General features: G+C 34.3%; 1 protein-coding gene across 2 annotated transcripts; it reads left to right on the forward strand.

Annotated features, from left to right (window-relative positions):
- Positions 1 to 4558: 4558 nt before the first annotated feature.
- LOC103432067 (ankyrin repeat-containing protein ITN1-like) lies at positions 4559 to 19577 on the forward strand. Of its 2 annotated transcripts, XM_070817474.1 has the most exons (9): positions 4559 to 4703; positions 4814 to 4847; positions 11404 to 11501; positions 11607 to 11647; positions 13816 to 14602; positions 15510 to 15602; positions 15843 to 15890; positions 16137 to 16537; positions 18529 to 19577. In XM_070817474.1, the coding sequence occupies exons 8-9, from the start codon at positions 16223 to 16225 to the stop codon at positions 19135 to 19137; spliced, it is 924 nt and encodes a 307-aa protein (XP_070673575.1). In that variant the 5' UTR covers positions 4559 to 4703; positions 4814 to 4847; positions 11404 to 11501; positions 11607 to 11647; positions 13816 to 14602; positions 15510 to 15602; positions 15843 to 15890; positions 16137 to 16222; the 3' UTR covers positions 19138 to 19577. The 2 variants fall into 2 exon arrangements, with proteins under 2 accessions (XP_070673575.1, XP_070673576.1); XM_070817475.1 differs by lacking the exons at positions 15510 to 15602; positions 15843 to 15890; positions 16137 to 16537; positions 18529 to 19577 and having other exon boundaries at positions 13816 to 14729.
- Positions 19578 to 21033: the final 1456 nt, after the last annotated feature.

Genomic DNA, 21033 nt, shown 5'->3' on the forward strand with positions numbered 1-21033 from the left:
CTCTCCGGTGAGTACCCCAGTATTTTTTTTGTTTATGTTAACATTTTTTAATTAATTGAAAGCATTAAATGCATTAAAAGTTTCAATCAAGATTGTGAGCTCCGTTTCTACTCAAGGTGCAATTTTTTTTTTGTTTATGTTAACATTTTTTAAATTAATTAAAATTATTTGAAGCATTAATCAAGATTGTGGACTCCGTTTTTCACTCAAGGTTGTCCCTATATGTAAATACATATACACTATGTATCCGGTGAATCCTATACTTTAGGGACTTACTTTCCGATCCATTGGAGATTATACGATGGTTGTCCCTATTTAGGGACTCTGCTGGAGAAGCTCTAATAAGCACATATAAGGTCTATTTTTTATGAGATTTATACTCTCAACAGAACTTAGAGAGTGAGAAAGATATGGTCTTGGATCATATATTTATGAATGTGACTGAAGGTGGAAACTGGAATGAAAGTCTTGGATCGAAACACCATGGCCATGTAAGTAGAGTTTACATGGATGATCGCTTGATAGCATGAACCAATAGATTTACATCGAATTAATTGGCAAAGAAGGGACGTACGTACTGCCAGCGCAATGCAATGCTTCAAGTCCAAGTCTTGAGCTGCAGGAAAAACTGATTGTGCCGTTGCAGTCCAATATAGAAATGTATTGATGCTGTATACTTAGAGCAATAGCCTTCACTGCCCAAACTATAAGAATTTCGTTCCCTACAACTTGTCTTCAAAATAGTAGAAGACATGTTTCATGACTTTTTGTAAACTGAATTTTCACCCTTAGATATCTTTTTTTGTGACAAGATCAATCCCTTGAAAAATGGCTCACATGTGTTGCAAAATCGCAAATGAAATATTTAATTAAAATTTTAACAAAAAATTAATGGATCAGATAATGCATCACACTAAAACATGAGCATGATTTTATGTTTTTGTAGTATCTGCAAACACAGTTAATATTTCAGGTAGTATTTGTGCAATTTTTCCCTAAGTGAAATAAAATGAATCATGCAAGGTCGAATAACTAATACGATCTCAACATAAATCGAATTAACAGTTGTAGTCAATTATATATATCAACCAAATCGATGGGTTTGACAATCGGAGGGTTTTGGTTGATTGCCCAAACGTTTCTTCATTCAGTTTCGATGCCGGTTGGTTTGACAAGTTTGTGGTGAAGAATGGTTCGTCCCATTATGAGATTCGTGCTGGCTGATACTGAGCTCCGAAAGCAGTGGTTTAAGGTAATTTTCATGATTTGTGCTCTAATGAAGTATTATTTTATTGATTTGATTATTTCTTGAGCAATGTAGCAATAATGCCAAAGATTTGAGCCGTATGTAGCAGCTTGGTTGGTATTCTGATTACATAGATTTTGGTGTTTTCGGACTTGAAATATAGCCGTGTATTTTAATACCAGAAATTATAAGTCTATTCGCGAAAGTCTAAGTCAATGCCACATACAATATTTGTTAAGATATATTTAGGGAACTGTTATTAGCACTCTAAAAATCTCATTCTACACTCCCCACAAGTATATTTTTCTTTCGAATTATAGAAAGTTTGGAGCGCTAAATGAGATTTTTGGAGTGCTAATAATAATTTTCTATATTTATATACATTTTATTTTAGTTTGGAAGTCGACTTCCTTTTTTATTTTCTTTCTTTATAATATTGGGAGTATTACTGATTGTGACAATGTGCAACTAGTTGTTGATTCGTTTTGAATAATCAACATTATTTCTTACAATGTCTTGGACGTATGAATAACAGAAAGAAAACGGTCATGATACAAGCTAATAGTAGTAATACTAATTAGTAAACAACATGAGCATGATGTTAGCTTATAACCAAGTGGCATGAAGGGACAAATGTGTAGGTTTCATGCATAACTTGGAATAGTATTAGTAAATGCATGATGTTTGCTTATAACCAAGTGGCATGAAGAGACAAATGTATATGTTTCATGCATGACTTAGAATAGTATTAGTCGTCGGGAGATTTTGCATCAATTTGTTTTTAATATGTATATATTAAGTTCTATTTTAATGGGATTGCTCACCACCCCTAAGTTGTGATAATGCCTTTATTTATCGTTGTTATGTAAGTTTCAAGTGGCATGAAGGGATAAATGTGTATGTTTCATGCATGACTTGGAATAGTATTAGTCGTCGGGAGATTTTGCATCAATTTGTTTTTATTTTTAATATGTATATATTAAGTTCTATTTTAATGGGATTGCTCACCACCCCTAAGTTGTGATAATGCCTTTATTTATAGTTGTTATGTGAGTTTCAAGTGGCATGAAGGGACAAATGTGTATATTTCATGCATGACTTGGAATAATATTAGTCGTCAGGAGATTTTGCATCAATTTGTTTTTGTTTTTAATATGTATATATTAAGTTCTATTTTAATGGGATTGCTCATCACCCCTAAGTTGTGATAATGCCTTTATTTATCGTTATGTGAGTTTAGTTAAATTTTGAGATTGTGTTTACCCACTACATACATTTCGATTTTTTTTTAGTCGAGCGATATCATTAGTAAGTTAGATGTTAGATTAGTCACCAATTGAATTCGAACCCACACCGTCATGCAAGAGCACAACACTTTTTCACCACTGTGGTAAATGGCCACTTGCTAACAAGTTGATTGGCCTGTGTGACTTTACTAATATTATTCCAAGTCATGCATGAAACATACACATTTGTCTCTTCATGCCACTTGGTTATAAGAAAATATCATGCACAAGTTGTTTTTTTAATTAGTACTACTCTTATTCAGCTTGTATCATGACCGTTTTCTTTCTATAATTCATACGCCCAAGACATTGTAAGAAATAATGTTGATTATTCAAACGAATCAACAACTAGTTGTACAGGATCATAGTCAGTGATACTCCCAACTTGATAAAGAAAAAAAAAGGAAGTCGACTTCCAAACTAAAATAAAATGTATATAAATATATAAAATTGTTATTAGCACTCAAAAAAATGGTTAAAAATATTCATTGATCTACCAAAAGTTATCATGGACATACCCATTTTTCTACCACATATAGGAATATAGAGTCTAGAAGATTCTCATTTAATTGAAATATACCAAACTCATTAATCACTCTAACCAGAAGCTCATTTAATTGAAAAGAAAAAGGAATCAATGCATAAAAATTGAACCAATCAATTGAACACTTACCAATTATTAAGCTAATTAGTGCTCTAGAAATTTAGAGATGTCAAATGATAAAGAAAATGAAGAGGAAGAGGTTTGGATGACTACGGAGGAGTAGATGGGGGTGCAGAATGACAATCATGGGAGATGGAATTTTTTAAAGAGAGAGAAGGGGATTTGCTCAATGAAGATGACAGACTGGTTAGAGTTTTATTTTTTATTTTTAAGTAGATTGAGTTGGGTGGAAAAAGAAGTTTGATTGAGTTGAGTTTTGATAAGTAAGGGCGGTTTCGGAAAGAACGTTGGGCGTAAAAAGATAATGATAGATAAATCAAATACAATGTGGGTATAAAAAGTAAGTTGGGTTCATCTATAATATAATGCAATCTAAACACTTCAATTCTCTTACCCACTTCTTGAGTCTAAAATCATTCACTAACTTGACCGTCGAAGATCCTTTGGCCGGTACACCCCCGGTTCTAGACTTGCTCACGGTTATTTACTATTTTGCAGGTTATTCAGATTTGTGCTCAACCACCACTCACGACGGTGCTCAAATTTGGTTCCAACAATCCCTAATTTTGTTGTAATTTACTTCTCCGAAGTTGTAAAATGACAAAATGCTCATGTTTAGCTAAGTGAAATCCTACGTGGATGTTTAAGCTCAGTTCATATTTTATTTCCTTTCTTGTTGTATTTGAGTGGTACTCGTCACTACTTACGTGTGAGCACAAATCGAACTAGTAACAAAAAAGTGGCGTTCATTAAAAGTTTACGGGCAAAGTGGTAAATTTACACTCATAGCTATTCTACACGTCCTTCACGTGTGATGTTTTGTCACAGAAAATATATGTTTTGTCTTCTAGTGAAGGAGGCTTTTTGTTTTTTTGGTTTTGTTAACCACGTTCAAAGGCAACAGCAGAGCAGCAGAAGCACACCAACCCTCGAACTCAAGACCAAGAGGTGATGGTGCGGGAGCACTTCACCATCAGTGTGGGAAGAGGGTCGGTAGTGAAGGAGGCTTTTATATACAGAAACTTTCACCTTTGAGGAAATCATTTCATCGGTACCGCTTCTCTCTCTTCTCCCTCTCGATCCTCTTCCTCACTCCTCTTCTCTTTGCAGCGCAGAGAGCAAAACTACCTTTAGTGGATCAACTTCCAAACCACCATCGTGGTCTACTCCTCAAACTCAACTCGGCCGTGTCTTTTGTACGTGTCCCATACTTGGACCCAAAGCCGGACCACCACGACCTCAGTCGGGTTCGAGTTTCCCGACAAGCCACGTCGCTTCCCCGACGAAGTAAGGACTTTAACCACCATAGATTATTCTTTTTCTTGGGTAGATCAAGTTTGTGGTTTTGGTTGTTGAAAATGGCGAGTTTTTGACACAGATCGAAGGCGGAGAAGTCCACTGCAGAACTTCGTTGAGTTTCAGAGAAATTGCGACGGATCGGTTTTCGGTTTTGGAAAAAAACCGAATCGTCAGCTTTCTCTGAAGGCTTCCCCATTTCTATCCAAGTGTGAGTGTTGATTACGTTTACGTGGTTCACTGTTTTTTCTCTTTGTTTTCATATATAAACACATGATCACGGTCTACCTATATTAAAATCTCCTTCGGATAAGTTTTCAGATTGAGCATGGCAGCAAAGACCGAATAAACCCAGGTATCTATCATCAAAGTATTAAATCTATATGAAAGGTTCTCTTGATTTCCTTTTGTGTAAGGAATGCACGGTCATTCACTCTTGAATTTAACATTAAGGGTAGAATCGTGGAGAATAAGTAGACGTGCTTTCTGTTGGAGCAATATTAGAAAATATGAAAATAATAAAAGAATTTCAATGAAAGTATTCATAAAGAAAATCACAACATCAATTATGTATGAGATTAATATAAACAATTAGAGATAAAGTTAGAAAAACTGACAAACTTGGAGATTGAGGCTTGCATAAATGCAATGTCCTAAAGATAGAATTTCGCCCCTACTCTTGTGCTTGTAGTTCGATAGGCGTCTATCTCCCAGGATTCAACAATCTATAATCCGAAGTCAAAGCACTTCAATCTTCGGACTCTGGCGAACTTTATATATTCCGTACTCTCAAGACACGACTCGGAATTTGACACACGAATCATTTGAGAAATAAAGTGGGGAAACCCTATTTCTCAAGAGTAAAAATTAACTCTAATTTTCTATATCTTAATGCCATGGTTTCATGAGGTTAAATAAAACCGAAGGCATTGATTGATGAAGAGATGCATACATACATCTTTTAGATGGCACCATTTAAAAGGTCCATACTCAATGTGGCGCCGCTTTGTATAAGATGGCACCCATTTAATGACAAATACGGTTTGATACAAACGGTTAAAGTATTTTTCATTCAATTATTGAATTAAATATTATAATTATTAATATTGTAATATGTAAATTCCAACAATCCCCCACATGAATGAAAAATTAGAAAGAATTTGAGAGTACAGGCGGACAAGAGATGCATCGGGAGAGGTGTCTTTTGGACTTGAACCTACCCTAGTGAATACTTATCGGATTTACTTGGTGACGCAGTGAATATAGAATCTTGAACTGTTCACCGCAGTAGTAAACCGAGACAATAAGCAACACACATCACTAATCCTAATATATTCCGGTTCATACGGTTGTGTTCATTTTGGTCCTGAACAAATCCCGGATTCATGAGAGCTTTAGAGTATTTAGCCATCTCATACTCATAGAAGCGACCCACTTCTACTCTCACATAGGTGACCACTGATTAAGAATAGTCTGCTATATTCCTCTTATTTATAAGATATCACTGTCATTAAGTATAAATATACAACCTAAAACGTCTGCAGACAACACACTTCTTCCATCATAGGAATGAGGTATATAGTGTGTTAACTTCTTTGAATCATGCCCAACCAGTTTGCCTATTGAACTTAGACCATGGGATCTTCAATCAACTAAGTTAGGTTTCCGACCGGCTGATTCATTAGTTATGTTGGCTTTAGCCTCATTCCCCTCGATGATCAACTTACTCTCTAGTCTAACCTTTAATAATTGGATCCACTACTAGGTTGACTATTTTTAATGGTGTATACAATCCATCTTATGAAATTATATTTCATACGAGAGTAGTTGATTTACAACGTCAAGTCCTCAACCATACATGTTGGGACTTTAGTTAGTAATTTGCTAATACTTGGGCATACTCCCCTACATTTAAGGTAGTTGTAAGAAGGTCTCTAACCTTACCAAACCTTAAACAATTACTCATTACAGGAGATGACATCTTAAATGTCGTTCAATCAGCAACTTACTTTTAACCAACCCCCACAATTCTTTCATAATTGTTGTTTCTTGTAATGCTATCATTAAATCGATCACATTTTCCACTTTAAGAAGTAAGGAACAACTAAGATAGACCTTATATATCTATCTTCTTAGGCCTTCATGCCTCACTAGCCATTATGGAAAAGCACTTCTTGGCTTTCATCCTTTCCACACTATGACTAACATACATGACCCAATGTCCATGTCCATTTATATGCTTACTTAATAAGTATCATCATGCATGTCTAATACAATTATGCGAAATGCCCCGCACATTTTTAGTGTTGTCTTTTCCTTTGTGAAGGACCCCCACAATTTCAAGATTATTTCTCTATATTGAGATCATTTTGAATAACACTCAATAATATTCATTTTCTCCATGACTGACATGGCAAATGCATCACTCTCCTCGGCAAAGAAGCAAAACACATAAACTAAATGCTTCTCAAGAAATCTTCCAGAAAGTTAAGTGTTGCATCATATACTAGTTGGAAAAGTCGTACCCTTTCACTGTCAAAAGCAGCACTTCAAATGGCATGCTTTTTCCTTGGAATCTCATATGGCAGATTCAACCTTTTGGTTCCACCACCTTACAGAAACTATGCATTTGTCAATTAGTTGCATCTTAACCACCACATGGTTCTAAATGCCCCAAAATTCTTGACTCAAATGAATATAGAACCGTCAAGCCGCGGTCTCATCGATTTCTCTTTTATCTAGAATCTCCAACTGGTCAATTGTGATGGAGTTCTACATATACCATATATATTTTACAGAACACCCAATGATTCATTTCAGGACTCCACACATATGAATGCAACAAATCAAGGTATGCATCTAACTGTCATACTAATTTCACACCATTCTCATCCCATTTCAGTTGTCTTAGTGTTGCACACATGAGGCTTTGAAACAGGTAATTCGTTCCCAGAAAATAAGGGCACGCAAAAAATAAAAAGGAACTGTTAGATTAAAGTAACAACTCCCCATGCGTATACAAGATGAATATGTACACAGACCAAATACAGTTCAACACTATAGTTTTTCAATATATCATCATGCTTTATGACATTTTCATTTCGGAAATGATAAAACCTTAACAGTTATTGAGTTCCAAACCGTTTGACATGCAAAACAACATGATCCATTGTCCAAATGAATGTATTATGGCGAAATTACCATTCAAAACTATGTTAAAACACCAATCCAAACTATTGTAAGAGATACGTATATTCAACAGTATGCAAAACCCATCAAATGTAAGCAACAGTGTAGCTTTTTAATCAAAGCAAATGGCAATTCATTCATCTACTAAATCAATATATCTAAAACTGATTGTCAAAAAGAAACGAATCAAGTAATTCTTAATTTAAGTGCTTTGCGAACACAAAAACCATACTTCACATGAAATCACACACACACGGGGCAAAGCCTCTTAATTAGTTGTGACTTATGGTACGATTCATGTAATCCAACATGTGTTTGGCTGTTTTACCAATTAACATGTCTTTTCATTTTAAATGCAAAAGATACACCATTTACGTCTTTAGCAGGAAGACGTGATTGCCAACTGTAAACTGATGCTGTTCATAAACACCATTGATCTCCTTCGTTAGTCTGAAAAAGATCAAGTCATAACCACATCTCCGTAACTCAATATAGTTACGGACAAAAGACCCATAAGTCATCATGCCCCTTCAACATTTTTGGAAAGATGGCATCTACTTAGTCTTCCATGCATTTGTTCGATTTGAACAGTCATAGCCGTTCCCTTTTGGGCTTGGCAGGAAGGATGTAATTTCCTGCCTACCACATTCTTTCGCCAATCAGTAACCAATATGAGCAAACGTTATGATTTATATTCAAATAATTAAACACATGCCTGATGACATACGGTTTGAATTGTCAAACCGCTCTACCACTTTGTTTTATTCCAGAAACCAATCTGCACTCAAAAGGTTTAACATGAAAATTACAATAAATTGTTCAAATACATTCCTTCAAATCTGTGTGCGCATTCTTTGGTAAATTATATAACATCAATCAGTACTATGGTAAGAATACAATTCATTAGACAAGCAAATGCACCGCTTCGAATATGACAGATTACTAGTATACTATGTCAATTTCCATAACGATCATCATGTGCAATGATCTAAAGATCATCACCAACTTGTTTGATGAATTTTTTCTTTTCCTTTTCCCTTCACTGTTTTACATAATACATATACTGCATATACGTTTTACATCCCACAATCTTTCTAAACATATTTTCTAACAATTGCATATAAAAAATTTCTATCTTTAGATTGTTGGAGCAATATTAGAAAATATGAAAATAATAAAAGAATTTCAATGAAAGTATTCATAAAGAAAATCACAACATCAATTATGTATGAGATTAATATAAACAATTAGAGATAAAGTTAGAAAAACTGACAAACTTGGAGATTGAGGCTTGCATAAATGCAATGTCCTAAAGATAGAATTTCACCCCTACTCTTGTGCTTGTAGTTTGATAGGCGTCTATCTCCCAGGATTCAACAATCTATAATCTGAAGTCAAAGCACTTCAATCTTCGGACTCTGGCGAACTTTATATATTCCGTACTCTCAAGACACGACTCGGAATTTGACACACGAATCATTTGAGAAATAAAGTGGGGAAACCCTATTTCTCAAGAGTATAAATTAACTCTAATTTTCTATATCTTAATGCCATGGTTTCATGAGGTTAAATAAAACCGAAGGCATTGATTGACGAAGAGATGCATACATACATCTTTTAGATGGCACCATTTAAAAGGTCCATACTCAATGTGGCGCTACTTTGTATAAGATGGCACCCATTTAATGACAAATACGGTTTGATACAAACGGTTAAAGTATTTTTCATTCAATTATTGAATTAAATATTATAATTATTAATATTGTAATATGTAAATTCCAACACTTTCAAAGTTTCAATTTCAAACCTTGACATCAAATTCAAGGATTGGTGACCATGAACCCTTGATCATCAGGTGACCAAGAGACAAGACTCAACATTTTTATCTCTATCTTGTGCATTATTTTCTTTCATCTTTCTATTTAAAATTTTAATTTTAATTTTTCTTCCCGATAAACTTCGTTGTCCACATCTTAACTGTTGGAAAATTAGTTATTAGTTTATTTTTGTTTATGGTTTTCTTGTGGGACAAGAATATTAGAATTTTCTATATCCTTTAAGGGTTAGGATTTAGGGTTTATTAGAGTTTTCTATATCCTTTAAGGATTAGGATTTTGCTTTAGTTTTCACTATATATAGTAGTGCTTGTATTAGTTAATTACAAACAAGTCATTCACAATGTAGTCTCTTAGGGTTTTGTGGCCGTTTCCACATTCTTGTTTGTTTAATAATATTCTTATTTTGTTAGTCTTGTTTGTTGCGCACTCTGATATTCAACTTGGTATCAGAGCAGGTTCAATCCTTCGGGATTTAATCTGCCCTGGATTCGTATCAGTTTGTTTGTCTGTCTTGTTTCATTCTTTAGATTGTCTTTGGTTTAGTTTGAAAAAAAATAAAAATAGCACAAACCGCCCTGCAACCTGATCAACCCCGATCGACCCCCTTGGCGAAGCAACCACAACCCAAGTCCTCTGATCCGCAGACCATTGCCATCACCATCGCAGAATCAGAACCACTGCTGCTACACTCGCATCAACCAGAAACCTTGCACATCTGCTTGCTTGCTTGCCTTCCCATTGTTCGTTGACCAGAACTCGCGCTTGGTTTGCGCGTTCTAGAGAAAACCATTGGAAAAAAGGAAATAGAAGAATAAAAGAGGAAGAAGGAGAAAAGAAAAAAAAAAGGAGAAGAAAATAAGGAAAAAAAAAGAAAAAAAGAAATTATTTTTGGATGTTTGTTTTAGGCCTGCAGGAATTGTTGGTTGGCCTGCTTGGATAAGAATTTGTTGATTGCTGGAATTGCTTGTTTGCTCGCCTGCTCGCTTGGATTGTTCGTTTGCTCGCTTGATTGCTCGCCCGCTTGCCTTGTCGTGTCCGTCTAACGGAGCTTGCCTTGTCGTGTCCGCCTAACGGAGCTTGTCTTGTCTTGTCCGCCTAACGGAGCTTGCATCCGCATCTGCTTGTTGACAAACTCATGACGTACGTGTACTGTCATGAGTTTGACGGGGGGTGTTGGAAAATTAGTTATTAGTTTATTTTTGTTTATGGTTTTCTTGTGGGACAATGATATTAGAATTTTCTATATCCTTTAAGGGTTAGGATTTAGGGTTTATTAGAGTTTTCTATATCCTTTAAGGATTAGGATTTTGCTTTAGTTTTCACTATATATAGTAGTGCTTGTATTAGTTAATTAAAAACAAGTCATTCACAATTTAGTCTCTTAGGGTTTTGTAGCCGTTTCCGCATTCTTGTTTGTTTAATAATATTCTTATTTTGTTAGTCTCGTTCGTTGCCCACTCTGATATTCAACTCCCCTTCCATACCATTATTCTGTTCCCCGAATTGAAATTGAGAAAACCCATTTTTCTGTTCCAAGATTCACTTCAAGCATTTTGGATATGTTAGCCGGCAGTGATAGGTGAGGAAGAGAAGGAGTCCGCCGGCGAGGTAGTGTTAGGGTGCGTGAGGATTAGGGGAATGCTTAGGTTATTTCTTTTTCTTCAGTATTTGGTTTTTAATTTTTAACTGTGTAAGTTGAAGTTAAGATAAAAAACGCGTGTCACTCAATTAGATTAACCACAGAAAATTTTGGGTGCAAAAAATTTGAGACTCACAAAATACATCCTCACAACAAATGTTACTCAAGAGGCTTTCTTTCTATCCAAACTCTGTATTTGATTTCTGTACGGGTGATAGTAACCTATGAAGGTATGGCTTTTATAGGAACCAAGAAAACAGTAGGAACTTGGCAGCACCAGTGCTATAGAACCCCAATTCAAGCTGAAGTTTTATCAGAAGGTTTCCCCGTTTCAATTCAAGTTGTGAGTTGTTAATTACTTTGGTTCACTATTTCTTTCTTTGTTTCCATGTATAAACACATGATCATGATCTACCAATTATAAAATCTCTTTTGGATAAATTGACAGATTGAGCATGGCAGCAGAGATCAACCCAGTAGAAAACCCAGGTATGTATCGTGAAAATCAAAGTATTAAATACATATGAAAGGTTCTCTTGGTTTCCTTTTGTGTAAGGAATACATGGTCAATTACTCTTGAATTTAATATCAAGGGTGAAACCTTGGAGAATAAATGGATGTGCTTTCAAGGTTTTATATCAAACTGAAGGATTGGTGACCATGAACCATTGACCATCAGGTGACCAAACGTTACTCCATATGCCTCTTTCTATCCAAAATCTTCTTTCTATCCAAAACTTTGTATTTGAGTTTTGTGATAGGGATTTTTACTACTCATGTGAACGGGCTTAAATCTCCTATTTTACTTGCAAGAATCACAAGGTTATTGTAGTATAAACGGATTTCGCAAGGTCATCTCCACAGGGATTATTAAATAATTCGAACTAATCAGATTACATTTAATTATTGTAAAATAGAAATTGAAGTGATTGATTTTATAACCTAATTAAAATAAAAACGAATTTAATGAACTAAAATAAACAATCTGTAATATTAGGACTAGAGAAGAAAACAGTTCTGAGAAAATCAAATTAAGAAAGCACTAGGGTTCCACCATCACTTAGCAATCCTATGAATTTTTACCAATTACTTATAATCTACACATGCCACTTTGAAGGTTAGATTTTCCTAATTCATATTCTACTTGGAACCTCCAACATAGAACGTATATCTAACATGCAACCCGTCCGGACGTTCGGATCAAATCTAAACATGAAAGACTCATTATGCTTTATGAAAATCCTTTGAAAAACCATGCAATCCTTAAGACGTGATATTCATCCTAAGAGAAATTACAATTATTAATCACAAGAAGCCAGCGTCAATTTCAGGGAACCTTCCGACCAAAATTGCATCAAATTACTTTTCTAAAGATCCTAATGGTGATCAGGCATTAAGACAATTAGATAGTTTTTATCCCGGTTATTAACAATTCAAAGTACGCATGCAATCAATCATAAGCAATTAAATAAAAATCACATATTCATGTTAAGGCTCAAGGCTTCGCCCTAGCAAAAGGAATTAGTTCCGCATATTCATAATTGAAATCATAGAAATATCTATTAAGAAAAGGATTGAAAACACCTTCAGGTAGAAAATCTTCAAAACCCTAGCACTTCTCTCTGTCTCCAATATTGCATAAAATAAAACGTTCTCTAAAACTGTAGACGGCTAAGCAATATATTTGCCAAGCCACCACACAAACCCTAGGAAACATAACCCTAAATTAAATGATAAAATTCGTCTAAAATCTGAACAGCCACGTTTTGGCCCATAAGCTGCTCCAAAACTGGCCCAATATAGCTGGATTTGATGTTTGGAATATTCTGAACACTTTTCCAGAAGGCCACGAACCCATCCGAGGTCATCTTGGGCTCCAAAAACGTCATTTAAGCCCAAAAACGTCATTTTCCAGCACTGCACACTGCTTCTTTATTTCATCGCCAGAAAATAACCGCTTGGTAGAAAAATCCCAAATTTTGATACGATCAAGCTAAGTGACTCACGAATGTCCTCCAACTGGAATTACTCCAAAATTCGTCCATTTGGTCCTGTTTTGCTCCAGAGGAAGTCGAAAGTCCTATATTGAAAATACAATTCAAAGTATCAAAATTCTTCCAATATATTAACCAAAATACACTAAAATTAGGGTAAAATATATAATATAAAATCTACTCATCATTTTGTACGGATGATAGAAACGTATGAGGGTATGGCTTTTATAGGAACTAAGAAACCAAGAAAACAATAGGTTTCCTTGCTTCACATCCCACCGCAAAACCAATAATTAACCATCTCAATTTTTATTCTACTTTTTAGAAATGATGTACCTTTCCCATTTATATTTTTCACTCATAATTTGAGACTTGACAAGTGTATTCTACCAACAAATTAAACTAAGTTTTTACCACGAGTTATGAGTTTAATTTGGTAGTAGAACACACATATCAAGTGATGAGTGAAAAAAGTAAATAGGTAAAGGCGAATGAGGAAGCTATCTAGCATTCCTCTTACTTTTATTCAGTCTTCACTATTTTTTTTCTTTCTTTCTGTCAACATTTCTCCTCTACCCAATAAGGAGGGACCTCTCAACAGAAAGTAGTTAATATATCCCTTGTTTAAAATGCCATATTTAATTTCATACGTACCCTTGACAGTTGATTATAAACCTTGGTTCGATGCTGTGAAGCGGAATGATTGGTGTGCAGCGAAGGAGTTTCTCACCCTACACCCCAGTGCAATAACAGCAACGGATTCATGGGGGGATACAGCTCTTCACAATGCAACATACGAAGGGCGCGAGCAAATTGTGGAAGAGCTGGTGCAGTTGATGACGGAAGAGCAATTCGAGACCAAAAATACTTTTGGTGAGACGGCTCTTACCATTGCTGCTGCAAAAAACATCAAGATCGTTGAATGCTTGGTTGCGAAGAACAAGAAACTACTCGGTATTGCCCGAGATTCCAGCCAAATGACTCCGATTCTCATTGCTGCTAAGAATCACCGATGGGATATAGTTCGGTACCTCTACTCTGTAACTCCACTCGAAGATCTAAAGCCAGATAAAGGCACTTGCGGCTCTGAACTTGTTATCTGTTGTCTTCGGGCCAAACAATTTGATATACGTGCCTTTTATCAACCGAGATCCCCATTTTAATTGGAAAATGGAGATGATGCACCGAGCCGTCTGATTTCATTTAGCGAGATCGTGCGGCTGGGCATTAAAGATGCATTTATTACATTTCTTGTTCTTTATTTTCCTACTTTTCTTTCTCTGCCTCGCGAAGGACCGAACCAGAAACTAGAGGTTCAAATGCAATGAAGCCCTAATCTTTCCATCTTTTCCTTGAATCGGTTTCCTCCCCTGACCATTTTGAACGTTCTGGAGAGGGAGTTTCTTTTTCAAGTTCTGATTCTGGGTTGCAGGTTAATGGAGAAGGCGCGGTAATAATTTCTAATTCGATTTAATTGTAGAACTGAACTTGGGTTGTGAATCTGTTCCTCTTTTTTATCTTCAATTTCTAACCACTGAACACATTTGAATCCGAACTCAATAAGTTTTAATCTTTAATATTTGAAAAAAAAAGAAGCAAATCGTTGAAAACAATCTCTAGAATTTAGAAATTGAAAGGAAAAAAAACTCCAAAATCCTTAAATCCAGTCTCCAGGTTGCCTAAAATGATCAGGGGGAAAAGATTTGGGTTCGATTGGACTTCGGTTGTCTTGGCTATGCGTCGTTCGCGAGGTAGAGATTCAGAGCAACGGAGAAAAAGAGAGAAGAAATGTAACAAGTTGTGTTTAGTTGCAACCCCACGATCTCATTAAAAGAGATCGGACGGCTGTCACATCATCCTTATTTTCTAGCTAAAATGGGGATTCCTCACCTTGAAGAGCCTCGAACATATATGATAACTGGTCTAAATATACATACGTACAGATATCGCATATGATTTACTTCGACGGTGCCCACACTTGCTCTGTCCTTTTCGAACAAGAAGCCCTATATATGAATTTGCTCTTCTGCCCTTTGCATTCCCGAGTGGGACGTCGCTCAAATTTTGGCAATGGTGGATTTATAACTGTTAGTAATATTTTCCATTTTTTTTATTACGATCAAATTTGTCAACATTATATGTGGCATGTATAAATGTCACCTTCCGCATAAAGGGTTTTATGAGTTGGTTCAAATAAGGTGGTCTCCCTAATATTTTTCTTAAATCATATTATAAATGGGTACTACCATAATGGTGTGTTTTCATCCACAAAATTTGTAGTAAAAGATAATTGGTCTTATGTCAAAGACATTATCTACCAGAAGTATTTTGAATGAGGAATTCGTATTTCTTAATAGGTATACACGTATGTGATGCTCCTTCCGTCAGTGATGCTCGTATAAATGTTCAAAATCAAGAAAATGAACAAGGTGATCAAGGGAATAGCACAGGTATGTTACATCTCAGAAGTCAAACTATGATTTGATATGTTGGCGTCCTTTTCATATGTTCTGCTCTTTCTTTTTTTGTTTTGTTTTTAAAATTATTGAGCTGCTCTAGGGTTTCATATAAAATTTCACTACAGTAGATAAGAATTGCATTTTATTTTTCTTTGCTTATGCCATATATCATCTAATCAGGCTTATAAAGATATTTTTGGCAGCAAATTTAATTTTAAATTTGTTTCGCAGACTTGGGTTTATTACAAGTACTTCCATCGAGGCTTTCAGAGTTTTTGGGTAAGTGGACATTAATTAATTAATTTTGTTTTATAGAAAATGATAAACACACAATTAACTTCTTCTCTCACACATCTGTTGAAATTATGTATGTTGATTTTGTTTGATTTATCGAATCTCTTGGCCACAAATTTAGAGGAATTTGTAAGAATTTCAGTTTTCTTTTGTTTAAATTATCAATTTTGTTTATCTATGGACTCATTAAAAATGTGGTGAGTTGTAACATTGTTTTGAATCTCAATGTAGGAATAAACCACATTAGTGAACTGAAATTGCACCATGTTCGATCACAACAAATTTTGGACTTGATAAAATATTTAAATAAAGAAGAAATGGCGGAAATTTATGGACTATTTGATACAGTAAGACTAGCTGCTCAAAATGGGATTGTTGAGCTCGTTATTACTTTATGTAAGGCCAAACCAAGGTTATTGTTGAGCTCGTTATTTCATCATGCTATTGAATGCCGTCAAGAAAATGTTTATAGCCTTGTATACGGGACTGGTAAAAGAAATTACCTCGTGACTTTGAAAGATGGTTCCGGGAAAATCATGCTAGATTATGCAGCGATGTTATCTCCTTCAGAAAAGCTTGATGGTATTGCAGGTGCAGCCTTGCAAATGCAGAGAGAAAGGCAATGGTACAAGGTTAGAATTATTTATATATTTTTGTAGGCTTGCTTACATCTATGGTCCCTGAAATTCAATCCGAGTACTTGACCTCACAAAATTCAAATGGAAACTCAGGTTCATGCCCCTCATTGACCAAAATTTTAGACTGAAACTTCATTAATTTAAATAATTTGATTGAGGGACAAAATACTGAATATTAGTGTTAACAAAGAAAATTTAATAATGAAAATTAGTAATTCCTTCTAAAATCATGGAAGTTTTATTTTTTGAGTTTCTTATTATTATTAAGGGGAGAGGGAGAGGTTCAAAACTTTTACAATAATTAACCGGAGAGGGAAGTTTCGAACCCAGAATACAAGGATGGACCGCTCGAAAAGATTAACACCAAATAAGGATTTATAATTTTTTTTTTCCTCAAATTTGAATTGTGTGAATTCTAAGGAATAAAAAAAAAATTTAAATATGGGTACGTTTTAAGCATTGGTACATGTTACATGTAATACAGTAGTACATTTTTTATGAAAAAATTGGTGCATTATAAATATATAAATGGGTTTAAATAAAAGATTAAAAAAAATTTGAGTACAAATAAGAGTAAAAATATGGGTTATAAAAAGAAATTAAATGCACGGGGTACAAATTAAACTAAAAAGAAAATTTGTATCTAAAAAAAGGTTGCAATTAAAAAAAAGGTACAAGTTAAAAAGCAAAAAAAAAAAAATATGCAAAATTTAACTACAAATATAAATATACCAAACCAAACCTTTCTAACACTAAATGAATGTATTTGAAAATGATTAAATACTTTTTATTTATAAAATTTAAATATGCTAACATGTAAATATTTAATTTAAAAAAAATGATGTGGATATAAAAGCCAAAGGATCTCCAAAAAAAATGGAAGAAAGAAAGTTTTTAATCAATGAAATAGAAAAATGAGAAATGTGAATCTAATTTCTCTAATTCAAATTGTGTCACTTAATACCTGAAATTTAACTTCTTCTCACTTTATCCCATGCCAATATTGTCCATGAATAGTATAAATTTTACCTCATTATATGTTTAAGCTCAGTATGAATCAAGTTGAATTTATTCCGACATGAGGAACTAACGTATGAAACACTAATTCAAAAGGAAGCAAAATAAGGAAAATTTTATTTGAAGTCGTATAACCTCTTTTGATGCCTAAATTACTTTCTATATTCATTTTATTTTAAATTATATTATCAATATTTCTTTAGCCCCAAATTTAGTACCTAAACTAGCCTCACAACCCCAATTCAATATATAAATTTAGTTATACACTCATTTAGAAAATAAAAACCCAAATAAGTGTTCTGTAGGTGTAAAGAGAGCAATATCTCTCATATATTTGTCTCTTGCTTAATCCCGTATATGTTTTAATTTATCCTCATCTACTGATTTTGCTTAATCCCATATAGATGATTAAAAAAATTACAATACCATACATGTTTCTGGTGCTAATTATGCTGGAAAATGTACTCATTTTGTTACTAAACATTAAAAAAAAAATCAAATAAAAAAGCTATCGTAAATCGATTCATACCTTCGTTGGAGGATTCAAACTTCAAAATCATTATCCATTGGTCAAGAAGAGTTTTTTTTTTAATATATTATTTATGAGATCGTCTTATGATTTTAGTTAGAATGCACATAAGATAAATATTGCATGATAGTAGGGTTTGATTATTAGGTGTGGGTTTACTTATTGTTAATATCATCTCGTACTTGATAATAATTATGCAATAACGTAAAAAAAAAATCACATTTAAAGTTTAAGTGTAAAGAGAGAACATATGAATTCAAATAAAAATTTCAAAAAATAATAAAAGGTAAACAGGGAATGAATAGTTTACAAAACAGATGCTTATATAATTTCAATAAGATGCACATTTATCCTTCATTTTTTTCCCTTTAAAATTACTGAAAGATTACGATCACCTCAGGTCACTACGATGCATTAGTTTTTGTTCAATGAAATGCAGGAGGTAGAGAGTAGTGTGGTTACAGCCACGGGAGCCTCACCTTTTAAAGAAGATTACTTGAAAGCCGCTAGATTATTTACCCAGAACCACAAGGAATTGCATGAGAAAGGAGAAAAGTGGATGAAAGATACATCAAGTTCTTATATAATTGTCAGTGCTCTCATTATTACAATCATGTTTGCTGCAGCGTTCACAATTCCGGGTGGAAACAATCAAGAAACAGGGTTTCCCGTATTCTTAAATGAAAAGTTATTTATGGTTTTTATAGTTTCAGATGCAATTTCCCTATTTTCTTCTGTAACTTCAGCGTTGATGTTTTTGTGCATCCTTACATCGCGTTATGCTGAAGATGATTTTCTCAAATCCTTACCCACAAAGATGATAATAGGCATTTCCACACTCTTCATCTCCGTTGCGACCATGATGGTTGCCTACTCTTCTGCCATATTCCTCATGCTTCGTGACAAATTATGGATTATTACTCCAATATTTTTCCTTGCTGGTATTCCCGTCATATTTGTTTGGATGCAATTTCCCCTTCTTGTTGAGATTTTCGTGTCTACTTATGGCAGAGGAATATTCAATAGGAAAGTCAAACGTTGGATATAAATTCTTGATAGTGTATGCAATATGTTGTGTAACTGTAGTAATGAAATGTTTGTCACTTATAAGAAAGTTTGCATGCAGTGGGCACACTACGTAAGTGGTTGGTTCCTATAATAAAAACCCCATTGTTCAATTTTTTTATTTTTTTTATTTTTTATGGTCGAACTGCAGTGGCTGAATGATTGGGCCTTTTATTGACTCAAGCCCATTTTGTTTGGATCTTGACAATTTAAATAGAGATTAATTATTAATGTTATCTTTAATTCTTTTAATTTTTCTTCTTACCATGAGCAGAGGAGTCTAGAGAACTCGTAGACAATAGCTCAGTTCTTACTGGTGGTTGTATTGTGAATGGAAGAATGTGAGTCTCACTAGTTTAATGAGAGCATTCTCATTAATTGTGGGAAAAGGTCCCATGTTAGCACCAAAATTTTCTAAACTGTTTTTGGCTTGACAACAACAATTAACATTCTCATAGTGGTTTAAGTTGAAATGTAATTTCTGATTCCATGTTAAAAAAAAATTTAAATTACGAATTGGAACATCTGTAAAATGATTTAGCTTTTTTTTTGGTTGTTGAGGGTGTAAAATGATTTAGTTAAAAATTGGAGTACATAGGGAATTTACAATCCAAAGTTTTATGAAATTAACCATGAACTTAACAAAGTAATGAGATGTTGAAATGCCCAAAATAACCCGAACATAATTCATGACTTATTTTGGATAGAAAAGTTAAAGGAATTAAGGTGAGATGACAAATTAATAATTTCAGAAAGTTGATATAACAAACTATTTAAAATATTAGTTCATATAATAAATTAAAAAATGTATATAAATTCATATGCCATTAAAAATAAAAATAAAAATAAAAACTCTTAATTTATTCTGTACAAAGTAGCAAACTTCATCAAGTTAGCTAAAGAGGTATGATTTGTACTAATATATGTCTACAATGCTAAAATGGACGGTTTCAAATCAAATTCGAACATGGTTTTTCAAACCGAAGGCAAAAATTATCTTCCAACAATTCTCTTTATGCTGGTTGCTGTCATTTTCTATGATTGCTTGGTTATATATCTTGAGAAATATATACCTTCATTAATCAAATGAATTAACTGTAATATGAATGAGGACATGATGGCCGCCACGTGAGAGTGACGTAACCATTTACACAGTTTGAAAGCTTTAAAGATACAATTACTAAGATATAACACCCGAGGGCGAATCCTACTTTTGTGAATTCTGTTAGAACACCGATGGATTCCTCGTGGCCACCAAAGCTCTGCTATCTTGAACCTGGAGGGACGCAAAACAAAGTTAAGTGGGTCAGTAAAACAAAGTTTTTCGAAAACATTTCATTTAACAACATTTCTAACCCCTCGTTGTAAAACCTGTATACTTTCCCAGAAAAATAGTATATATATAACCATATATAATCTCAAAACTAAAATCACAAGTCTTTAACACTTTTCAAGAAAATATGTCATGCTATGCATCAAAACATAATAAAGATGCATCAATATAACAGGTGAAACAAGGAATCAACCGGAGACCTTGCAGTTGGTCATGTACGGTTAATTCTATAGCTCAATATCCAATCCAACCGGAGTCACCACTGTGACCTGTACGGCACTACTCTGCACATAAATCGAAACTACCTAAAGTAGTTTGTACGACAAGAATGGTGTAAGAATACGCTCTAGTGCTTCTCTCATCAACAGCTGTATAATAATCTAAAGTCACCTACAGGTCGGAACCACCTCTAGTGGTCTGTACGACATGTCGGAATCACCACTGTGATCTGTACGACATGCACCTACTTGGATCCAAGGTGAGCGTGTGGTGCAGGGTGAATAGTATAAGCACTAAAACCATAGGTGCATGTTATGAGCTCTCAAC

Source organism: Malus domestica, chromosome 17 (genome assembly GCF_042453785.1).
Source record: "Malus domestica chromosome 17, GDT2T_hap1".
NCBI classification, from domain to species: Eukaryota; Viridiplantae; Streptophyta; class Magnoliopsida; order Rosales; family Rosaceae; genus Malus; species Malus domestica.